The 11,688-nt window shown below is 49.5% G+C and overlaps 1 protein-coding gene across 1 annotated transcript; it reads right to left on the reverse strand.

The window, feature by feature from the left end:
- Positions 1-5,735: 5,735 nt before the first annotated feature.
- LOC116200427 (proline-rich receptor-like protein kinase PERK2) lies at positions 5,736-7,057 on the reverse strand. The gene is made up of 2 exons (XM_031531274.1): positions 6,860-7,057; positions 5,736-6,536 (listed from the first exon to the last, which is right to left on the reverse strand). Exons 1-2 carry the CDS (start codon positions 7,055-7,057, stop codon positions 5,736-5,738), a joined length of 999 nt encoding a protein of 332 aa, XP_031387134.1.
- Between the last annotated feature and the right edge of the window lie 4,631 nt (positions 7,058-11,688).

Genomic DNA, 11,688 nt, shown 5'->3' on the forward strand with positions numbered 1-11,688 from the left:
CGCTACCAAAATGAATTGGTGTCCATTGGATGCTTTGGGGTTGATAGGACCGATCACGTCGATACCCCACATTGAAAAGGGCCATGGGGCTACCATCGGGCGCAACTCGTTAGGCGGTGCTTTGATCTGGTCGGCGTTTACCTGGCACAAGTGGCAATGTTTGACATGTTTGACGCAATCGGCTTCCATGGTAGATCAAAAGTAACCCAAACGCATGAGTTTCTTGGCAAGCATAAGCCCGCTCATGTGGGGTCCGCAGCTCCCTTCGTGTATTTCTCCCATGAGACGTTGTGCCTCGACTTCGTCGACACACCGGAGTAGTGTGGCGTCGAAAGAACGGCGATAGAGTGTTTCTCCACTCAGGAAATAATGTGCTGCGAGTCGCCGAAGTGTTTTTCGATCACGACGGTTAGCGAATGTAGGATATTGACCGGTTTGCAAGAAATGCTTAATGTCTTCGTACCAAGGCTGCTCATCGGTTGCCTCGATTGCGTCGCAGTGAGCAGGGCCTTTGGCGATCTCGATCTCGAGTGGTTCAATGAGGTTTTCTTTCGTGTTTCTCACCATGGAAGCGAGCGTCGCAAGTGCATCTGCAAATTGGTTCTTGATGCGAGGTGTGTATGTGAGTGAGATTTTCTCGAAGTTCTCCGCTAACTCCTCAAAATACTCGTGATATGGCACTAGCTTTTCGTCCTTCGTCTTCCATTGCCCCAGAGTCTGGAAGATTGTAAGCATAGAATCTCCGAACACTTCTAGCTCCTTCACCTTGAAGTCGATCGCCGCTTGCAGGCCAAGGATGCATGCCTCGTATTCAGCCACGTTGTTGGTGCAGGAAAAATCGACTTTTGCTGCAATCGGATAATAGCGTCCGTCGGGGGATATCAGCACTGCACCAATGCCAGAACCGGTGGAATTCACTGCGCCGTCGAAATACATCTTCCATGCGAATTTGTTCTCCTCACTATCTACTTGGAGGATCCCTTCGTCCGGAAAATTAGAGTTGATTGGCGTATCGTCTTCGATTGGGAACTCCGCTAAGTGATCTGCAATTGCCTGCCCCTTAACTGATGTACGGGGCACATATTCAATGTCGTACTCCGTCAGCTGACATCGCCACTTTGAAATGTTCTTCATGGAAGATGGACTATTGAGCAAGTACTTCAGGGGATCCGCTTTCGACAATAAGCGGATAGTGTGGTAGAGTGGGTATTGACGAAGTCTCTGCATAACCCACACTAGCGCGCAACATATCTTCTCAATCTCCGGGTAGTTAGACTCCCCTTCAGTAAACTTCTTGCTCAAATAATAAATGGCGTGTTCTGTACGCGTGGACTCGTCTTCCTGCCCTAACATGCATCCTAGGGATTGCCGGCGTACTGTCAAGTAAAGTATCAGCGGACGATCTGGTGTCGGCGGAACTAGCACTGGTGGCTGAGCCAAATATGCCTTGATAGTATCGAAGGCCTTCTGACATTCCTCATCCCACTCAATTGCTGCATTTTTATGAAGCAGACGAAAGAGTGGTTGACATTTGTCTGTCAGGTTTGCGATAAATCTTGCAATGTAGTTCAGCCGTCCCAAGAAATCTCGTACTTCGCGGGCCGTCGATGGCGGACGTAGCTCCCTGATTGCCTTCACCTTGTCCGGGTCAACCTCAATGCCTCGCTCACTGACCACAAATCCTAACAGTTTCCCTGACTTAGCGCCGAATGTGCACTTCGTCGGGTTGAGTCTGAGCTTGTACTTCTTGAGGCGGTCAAAAAGGCGCTTTAAATTAACCAGGTGGTCCTCTCCTTCTTTGGATTTGGCAATCATGTCGTCAACGTAGACCTCGATCTCTTTGTGCATCATGTCGTGGAATAGCGTGACCATCGCCCTCTGATATGTTGCCTCGGCATTTTTGAGGCCGAAGGGCATGACTCGGTAACAGAAAGTGCCCCACATTGTGATGAACGTCGTCTTGATCTTGTCCTCTTCGGCCATCCGAATCTGGTTATATCCGGAGAAGCCATCCATGAAGGAGAACAACGTGTGGCGTGCTGTGTTGTGGACTAAGACGTCAATGTGAGGTAGGGGGAAGTTATCTTTGGGACTGGCTTTGTTGAGGTCTCTGTAGTCGACGCAAACTCTAACTCTTCCATCCTTCTTCTCTACGGGCACGATATTTGCTACCCATTCAGAATAATTGCAAACCTCCAGGAATCCTGCGTTGATCTGTTTAATAATCTCCTCTTTGATGCGAAGGAGAAGGCCAGCACGTTGCCGCCGTAAGTGCTGTCGCTTAGGTGGAAACCTCTTTGTATCAAGCGGTAGGAAGTGCTTGACTATCGATGGATCTAAGCCCGGCATGTCAGCGTAGGACCAAGCAAAGACCTCTTGGTAGTCTTTTAGGAATTCGATCATCCTGGCTCATTGTGTAGAGTCGAGACCCGTCCCAATCTTCAGGATGTGAGGTTCTTCTTCGGTACCCACATTGATCTCCTATGTCGGCTCCACGGAAGTGAGTTGGCAGTTCTCAAGGCGGCGCAAACTCTCTTCTATCTCGGGCACTCGACCATCCTCGTCGAGTCCTTCCCCGAAGTATATGGGTCGGGACTCCTTAAAGAGTTCCTCGGATGGGTTCGAATCGACGCGTCGAAGACTCAAATTCGAGTGGAGCCTGGCGATTTAAATAAATTGTCTTAGAAAATTTAAAGTGCTGCGAATAAATGAGAGAGAAAGAAAGAAGACGAGAGAGTTCTGAAAAATGCATGTAGGGATTTTATTAATGATGAGGGCGCAATGCCATAACAAGAATCCCTCTTCCGTCGTGTGGCTTATGGCTATGCCGACACGCGGGGAATAACAAAACATAGATGGCCTTACACATCGGCGATTACAGCTGAGTAACGCGGGACTGAGGTCCAGTCGTTGAGTTCCTCATTTTCCTGAGCGAGACGGATGTAAGCCCCTGGAGTTGTGTCCTCGGTGACGACGCATATGTTTGGCAGGTCAACAGGCTCGCTGTCTGAATCCGAGGAGAGACCGTCAAGTGTACCCCCGACGATGTGTGGAGGCCCAGGAAAAAAGTAGGAGAGCGGCTGAACCGGGATGCCCCTGTTGATCTTCCCATAGCGTGCAGCGAGACGGTGAAGGTGCTTGCCCCTGCGGGCCTCAATAATCTCGTGACAGGAAGGGCGAAAACCGAGTCCCCTCCTGTTCTTGTACTCTTCGACCTCGATGGGGCGGTTGATCCCCTGCCCATGTGCTCCGAGTCCGGTGCCGGGAATGTAATTGTGGCGCAGCAAAACCTTCCCCACCATGCGGTCAGCGCGGGTTGGACCGATCTCTCCGTAGTCTCGAATGACGGAGATTGTTTCAAATGAATGGAAGGGGAGGTTTTGATCGTCCTCGATACTAATGTAGGGGACAGCTGTCTCCTTGTAAATGGCGTAGTCCTCCTCACCCTTGACCGTGATAAGTCGATCTTCTGCGATGAATTTGATCCTTTGGCGTAGGGACGAAGGAACAGCGCCAGCCGCATGGATCCACGGTCTCCCGAGCAACAAGCTGAAAGCATTCGGAATGTCTAGGACTTGGAACGTAACAGCGAATGAGCAGGGACCCACCTCGATCACCAGGTCGATCTCTCCATTTACTTCCCTCCGCAACCCATCGAAGGCTCGAACCGCAGTCTTGCTCGGACGGATGCGATTAAAGTCCACGTTCATCTGCTTCAGCGTGGAAACAGGGCAAACATTGAGTGCCGAGCCATTGTCGATCGTGACCCGACCGATGATAAAGTTATTGCACTTGCAGACAATGTGTAGTGCCCGCGAGTATGCCCACCCTTCTGAGGGAAGTTCATCATCTGAGAATGAAATGTTGTTGGAGAAGATCGAACTGATAGTCTCCTCAATCCGCTCCGGAGCCGTCTCTTTGGGGATCTGCGCTGCTGTCAAGACCTTCAGAAGCGCTTCACGATGTGGCTCTAAACCCAAGAGGAGGGCGAGTAGCGAAATATGGGCTGGAGACTTGGCCATTTGCTCTACCACCTTATACTCGCTCGCCTTAATTATCTTCATGAAGGCCTCAGCTTCTTCTTCAGTCACATTCTTCTGGGGAATGGACGAGGCTTCCGAGGCGACTTTGGGCATTGCCAGGGCTTTCCCTTTGTTTGCGGCCTTCGGATTTTCATAGACTCGACCCGAACGCGTCACGCCCATGACGTTAAATTGACTCTCGAGGTTCCCAACACTTCCTTCGTAGATCCACGGGACCTTGCTGTCTTAATATGGCTCTCGTGCGGGGACTTCTATCACGAATGGGGTGGGTGTGGCATCGAACCCTGCATACTCTACACCAGTTTCTGCAGGAACATATTCGATCACAAACGGGGCCGGTTCCTCCTGTTCGGTCTCGTACTCCCCTATAGCGCAAATACCGATCATGTTAATGCTGGGTCCCGAGCTTGACCCGTGATCAGGAAGAGGATTTGATTGCACGTTCGGGGGTTTGACGGCGTTGAACGTGAGCTGCTTATCATCAATCATCTGTTGGATCCTCTCCCGTAACTTCCAACAATTGTCAGTGGTGTGACCGGGTGCGCCCTAATGGTACTCGCAGCGCCGACTCTGATCTTGGATGGTTGGGTCGAAATCAGGGTTAGGTGCTATCGATCGGATCTTGTTACCCGCGAGGAGTTGCCGGTATATGTGGGAGAGCGGAGCCGGCAGAGGTGTGAACTGTTTACGCCGAGTTTGTGTTGCGATGCCCTATGGGTCCTGCAGAGCCGGAGCCCGTTGCACCGGCTGAGGAGTTCTCGAAGCCGGGGGCCTACTTTGTTGAATCGGAGGAGGAGCAGGGGCATAATTATGGGCGTATTGCTGCGAGACCGACGACGGAAAGGAAGCCGGCGGAGCGGAATAGTAAGCTTGCTATGTTGGGGGTTGTTGTTGATAATGCACCGAAGGTGGGGCATACGCTTGAGTGGCCGGTGGTGCGGGCGTGTAACTTATGGAATATTACTGGGGAGCCTGGTGCCCTGAGTTGACAGCGTTGACGGATGTGTCTTTCCCTCTCCTGTTTCCCGCTGTCCCAGTGGCAGCCCTCTTCGAGGACTCTCCTTCCTTTTTCTCGGCCGGACCTTCTATCTTGCCGAGCTTAATGCCGATGTCGAGCTTCTTTCCGGCGTCGATAAGGTTGGAGAATGAAGACATGTGGGCCAACAAGTGCAAGTAGTAGGCCCCTTTAAGAGTGGAGTGGAATAATTGGATCTGCTGTGCCTCACTTATCGGAGGGACATGCTTCGCCACTCTAGCCCGCCACTTCACTGCATAGGCCTCGAAGCCCTGGTCACCGGTCATCTCCATCGTGCTGAGCTCCAGCAGAGTCGGGGGCGTCTCCGCACAGTACCTGTATTGGTCGATGAATTTGCTCGAGAGGTCTGTCCACGTGGGGATATCCGCAGCTTTCAGTGACATGTACCAATCCAGAGCCGCTCCTGCCAAACTATCCTGGAACGTATGGATGACGAACTCTTCGTAGTTCCAGTACTGTAGCATTTTTCCCCGGTAGTGACGGAGATGGTGACGAGGGTCGGTGGTGCTGTAGTACCTCTGAAATTCAGGTACCTTAATCTTTGGGGGTAGCTGCATACCTGGGAAAAGACTCCAATCGCCATCGCCGGCATCGAGGCGGGAGCCGCCTGATTGTAGGGCTCGGATATTCTCTTCCAACTTCTTCAATCTTTGTTCCTACTCAGTCCCCGTTTCCGGGAGAAAATTTGTGGGTGGAGCTCTAGGAGCCGCGTGGTTCGGCATGCCAGGTTCAGAGTAAGCTATATTTATGGGAGGTAGAGCTTGGTAAGAAAGGTCGATGTGGGGTTGTGGAGCTTGGTACGGGGGAGGTTCAGCAGTGTGAGCAGGAGCCTGGGCAGTTGTAGGCAGGAATATGATTGGCGGTGGGACAGCGGAAGTCGGAGCTGGGACCGACGCAGAAACCGGAACCGGGACTGATGTGGAGATCGGTGGAGGTACGAGCGTAGGTGGTTCCAACATTGTCGCTGAAGCAGGTGGTGCTGGAAGATTGTTAACCAGATGGGCCGCCGGCGCGTTCACTATCGTTAAGGCAGACGTATCTCCATTATCGGGGATCAAGGTCGGCTGGGCCCATGGGCTTGGATCGACCGCTGGCCCGTACCCAGGAGGTGGGGTGAAGCTCGAAGAAGCGCGATTTGGGCCTTTAAGTAGGGCCATGAGCTCGGCCATATTGGTGGCCATGGTAGCAGCCAGTTGATTGACCGTGCTCTCAAGTACTGCAATACGTGCACGATCATCAGCTGCGGAAGATGACTGCCCTCCTGAATATACCGGGTGTGGGCCCGAGGATACAGGTGGAGGAAGATGAGTCGGGGAAGCTCCCCAATGTGCTGGTGGCACGCCTGCAGGAGACACGTGTGGTGGTGGCGCATGCATAGTCGGTGCTTGAGAATGAATTGGGGTGATAGGCGTATCCTCCTCAAAGACAGCTAATTGATTTTCTTCTGCCATTCTTTGCTGGAAACGAGTGGGATATCGATGAGGTGTCGCCAGTTGTTAACACCTGAATTCCATAAGTGCGTGAGTTTAATGTAAGAAATTATCTCTAAAATAACATGCAAAGCAGCGAATAAAAGAAGAAATGCATGAGATGCATGAATTTTCAAAAACTAATGCTGTCATTCATATTAACTCTGAATGGTTCAAAGTGCAATACAAATTTTGAAAAGATAGTCCTAAGTCGGTCTTCCAACGTGCCCGAGGTGCAAGCCACCGTCACCATGGAAAGCACCGGTGAGGGCCTGGTTGAGGTGTCTATCCTAGGATGTACGTGGACCTACACGGGCCCTCTTCCTGGCCCTTTCCAAAGCAGCGTTCGCTTGCGCCAACTCCTGGTCACGCCTCTGGAGTTGGGCGCGGGTCTGGGCAAGTTCCTTCTGTAGTTGGTGCTGATTGCCCAGCTGCTCATTCTTCTCGGTGATCTCTCGGCGGAGGCGATCCCTTTCAACCCTGAGATTGGTGAGCTCAGCTATGGTCATGTCCGGTACCGGTGCCCCGGATGATGTGCTACTTTCTACCGGAGGGGAATCTGTGAAATCGTCATTCTCTGATGGACCCCATCGATAAAAGCGGAGGATATATTCCTCTGTGGCTTGAAAGTCCCGTTCATCTTGGGTCAGGTGCTCGGGGAAGTAAAGATGTTCGATGACCGTAGTCCGTCATGTGGTCATAACCCGTTCGATTTCACTTAGGCGATCTATGGACGTCTGGTCCTCCCGCCAAGTATGTTCGAACTCGGTTCGCGCCGTACCTTTGGGAACTGTCTGTAAGCCACCTAACTGCCTCACTACTCGCGCCGGAAAATAGGTGGTAGACCCCGCATGGCTCACAAGTGGTACTCCGTTAAAATCAGGACATTTAAGAGTCATGGGTCCGGGTGGCATCCACGCGGCGCGCCATTTAAAGCCCTTTGGTGCTATTTCGCGAAAAATTTTGATCCACTCGGAGACCTTGCGTTCCTCCACACGCAACAGAGGTAGTAACCGCGAAATGATAGACTCTGGACGTGTGAAAAACATAACCGGACGAACAAGGCCGAAGGGGTTTGCATGGCTTTGGAGCCAAATTTGCAAAAGGATTGGGGACCCTCTCAACCTTCGATCGGTCTTTCTTGTAACGCGATCAAGGGATCGTATGGTCTCGGCCAACAAGGCCACCTCGTATTCGCGACCTCCAACCACTTGGAGGACAACGCTAGCTAAGGCTGCGTCAATGTGACCGGCCGAGCGAGGGAATAATAGAGTCCCGAAAATTAAGAATAAGATTGCATGACAAAAATTCTTTTGTAAAAGATCCCCTTGAACCTCGCGCGTTCGTATTTCAATAAAACGGAGTAGTTTCGCGGTGACTATCTCTGTGCCACTGGAATATGCAAGTTCGGCTTGTTGCTGAGACCTTTGCACCCCAAGTAGACGCGATATCAAAACAAGTCGGGTGGTGTGGAAGTTAGGTTCCACAATGTCGCGGGTGGCTGCAATTCTTCCGACGAGAGTGCGATATTCCTCAATGGTAGGTGTGAGCTCGGTACCTTGGATGTTGAAAACGGCGTGGACTGGGTCCCAAAATGTCACCACTGCTCCCAAGAAGTTCCAATCCACTCGGCACATGGCTAGCATTGGTATATACCCAACAAAGGTACTGATGTAATTGCGGTTGACTTGATGTAGATGAGCCCAGATGTGACTGATTTCCTCGAGTGGTGGCGTGATCCTGTCGAGGTGTGGAAAGGAGACCGAGCGCGCCATCTCTTACCAAGATGAAAGGAAAACCGATTTAGGACTAGTTAATACAAATGACGCCTAATTTTGAAATTAGATGATGCATGGGTACAGAAAATAAATGCCTACGGCTTAATGTATACAACGTACATCTCTCTCAAAAACAAAAAATGACTCAAATGGCGCGCAGGCCGACTCGATGAACTGTTACTAAAGTTGGGTTGGAATATGGCGTGGAGCTCCTGCGGTATGCATGGTTTTGGCACTACAAGGACCGTGCTACCTAGGGATGGGGGCCCCCGACTCAAGGGTGTCAATTCCTTGAAATCGAGCGGGATTCTTTTCAAGGCCTAAGCGACAGTCGAACTGCGCGCCGTACCCCTACTTCGAACCCCTATCTAACCTATGCTCCTATTACCGGTCGTGGGACGCGACCCATAGGTACCTAGAAGCTAGTATGATATGCAATGTGCATGCAAGAAATAAAGGTGCGTAAAGTAAATAAGCAGGAAATTGCGAAAAACGATAAATAAACAAGCAAACAAAGCAAGCAGGAATGAGTCCGAACCCTCTAAGTGTCCCCAGTGGAGTCGCCAAGCTGTGCGCACCCGAATTTCGTCTCGTCGGGGCACACATGCGCTCGCCTATGCAACGCGGCTTGGGAGTGTCCACCTTCCCGGCGATGCGCGACGGACGCACATGAGAAGGAGTCGCCACTTGCCATTTTACGACCCGAAGGTCGAGGGCCGGCAAGTTACCCGGGTCTAGGGGTATGGGATACACCTAGTATGTTAAGGCAATGGTCTGTACGGAACCGGAAATTCCGAATTCGGGGGTTCTATTACGTGTGGGCATATATCCCACACGCCCTTTCGGTACTCTAACTTACTAGGCTTGCCATTTTATTTATTTACCGCATGATTAAGTTTCGCTCATCTTACGCGTTTTGACACCGTAAATTCGAAGAAACACTCTGACCATCTACTCTCCGACCGGGATTTTACATGAATATATGTATAATATAAAACCTTACATTGTTCTCTCAAATAAATAAAGACAAGCTATAATGACTAAATGCCGGTCGGTTCGCATTTGGCCATGATTTCACTCATGCTCACCGTATAGTTTGGAAAAGACCGAAAATTAAATTAAATGCGCACTCGGTGTATGGGGGTATTGGATCCCGTGATCGACGGTTATGGGCGTTGGACCCAGTGTGAATCGATTCCTAAAGGATCGGGCTCGATCCGCATAACAATCAAGTGCAAAAGATGTAACAAACAAGCTCAACTAAACAATCAATGGGGTTTTGTTATCGCCGAATTTACGTGAATTAACTGATTATTAACCGGGGTATATTGGCATACAAATCCTACCTTAAAACAAACAAAAGGGTGATGAATAGGGTATGTAGCATTCAGCATTATTTAAATGGACCCGACAGACGTGATGTCCATAGTCAAGTCTCGAATGTGTGAGTTGTTTTTAGATTATTCTGTATCGCGACAATATGATTTTTTACAGATTAAAAGTATTTTAACCTAAAACCCGAAAACCTAACCCTCTAATTGCCTATTGCCCATGTTTGATTTAAGCCGAGTTTGAGATTAATATGTTTTTTTTATGTTTTAACCCGTTCTAAACACAAACCTACGCTAGGATTACGGCAGGACAAGAACCAGTAATCATACCCTTGAATCGGTAAATATGTGTGTGCATGAAAATCAAGATTACGCTGTACGTATCTCGGTGCTTTTGAAATTGTGAATTTTGAAAAGGGCATGACTAACAGTTCTTGGACTGTCGACGCGATTACAAATTATTAATCAATTCGTGCAATCCATCTAAAGAAATCAAGTGATTTAATTTAGCCAAATTTAACGTCCCGATTATTCCGTATGTAGAATTTTAGGTTAATTAGAAAACTTGCCGAATGCTTTAGTCTACGGATTTCGAGCCGTCGAGATGGCCATTAGTTGACTGCCCGATAAACTCTAATTTCCGACATGCTCACATAATTACAAAATTGAAATATTTAAATGGAGCACATGCATTGTCGGTGGGTGATTCAAGTAGAAAAGGGCAGGATATTTTAGAAAATGTCCAGGGGACTGAATTGAACGATTTTAAAAGAGCAGGGACTGATTTGAAAATTCTAAAAAATTGGGAACTGATCTGAAAATTCTAAAAGATTGGGGACTGATTTGAAAATTCTAAAAAATGGGAACTGTGTAAAAAATTACTGAAAGTGTCCTAGGGCTTATTTGAAATGAATTTGAAAATCGGGACTGATCTGGAAATAAAAAAATGGCCCCAGGACTAAACTGAAACACCTTTGAAAGTTTTTTGGGATGCTTGAAAAATTCTGGGAATTCCAGGACTAATTGGGAAATAGTGAAATGACTGGGACTGGAATGAAAAGAAATTTTGAAATTCGGGGCAGATCTGAAAAGGGTGAAAAATGGCCTAGGGACTAAACTGAAACAACTTGGAAAGTCTTTTAGGACGCTTGAGAAATTCTGAAAAATCCAAGGACTGATTGAAAAATAATAAAATGACCGGGACTTGGTTGAAAATAAATTTTAGGGTTCGGGGCAGATCTAAAAAAAATAAAATGAGTCCTCTGGACAGAAATGTAACAAAATGGAAAGTTCGTAAAATCGAGTTCGGGACAAATCCGATGCCCACGCGACCCAAGAACACTCAATTCACATTATATCCAATCAAGCAAGCAATAATATTCAGGAAATGAGCCCCAATCATGCCACTAAATCGAGAATTTACCTAATCCGGAAAGTTGAGGGGCTTCTCTGTAAATAAAAAAAATCGCCGGACAATCGGTTCGGATCCCCCCCCCCCCCCCCCCCCCCCCCGAAGGAGAAATCGCCCGAAGAGAAGCTGGGCTGGACTGGGCGTTGGGCCTGGCTGGGCTTGGGTTGGGCCTGCGAAAAAAAGAACTGGGCCGAGGCCCGTTAGCCAAAGGGCGGCCGGGATTGGGGGCAACAACGGCGACGAGGCTGAGGGCGGCGGTTCTCGCCCCTGGACGCCGCGACGACGGCCGGAATGGACGCGGGAGGTAGCTCTGGGCGCCGCCGGCACTTCGCCGTGGTCGATCTGGGCCTCACCGGAGTTTAAGTGGCCGGAATCGGGGAGTTTTTGCGGTATTCCGGCGACGGTTCCCCGAATTATCCGATCTCCAAATTCCCCGAAACGAGAGCCAATTTTTCGATTTCGTTCGATGGGTCTTGTTCCTTCCTATCCGAATTCCATTTCTGTTTATTTAATTGCAATTTCTTCCCCGTTTCCGTTAAGATTTCAGCCGATTTAGAGAAAATCGCGAAAAACCGCGATTTAGGGACAGTTCCGGGCTGGCGGGGATCGCGGGTAGCCGG

The sequence above is a fragment of the Punica granatum genome, chromosome 3, assembly GCF_007655135.1.
Source record: "Punica granatum isolate Tunisia-2019 chromosome 3, ASM765513v2, whole genome shotgun sequence".
Taxonomy (NCBI): domain Eukaryota; kingdom Viridiplantae; phylum Streptophyta; class Magnoliopsida; order Myrtales; family Lythraceae; genus Punica; species Punica granatum.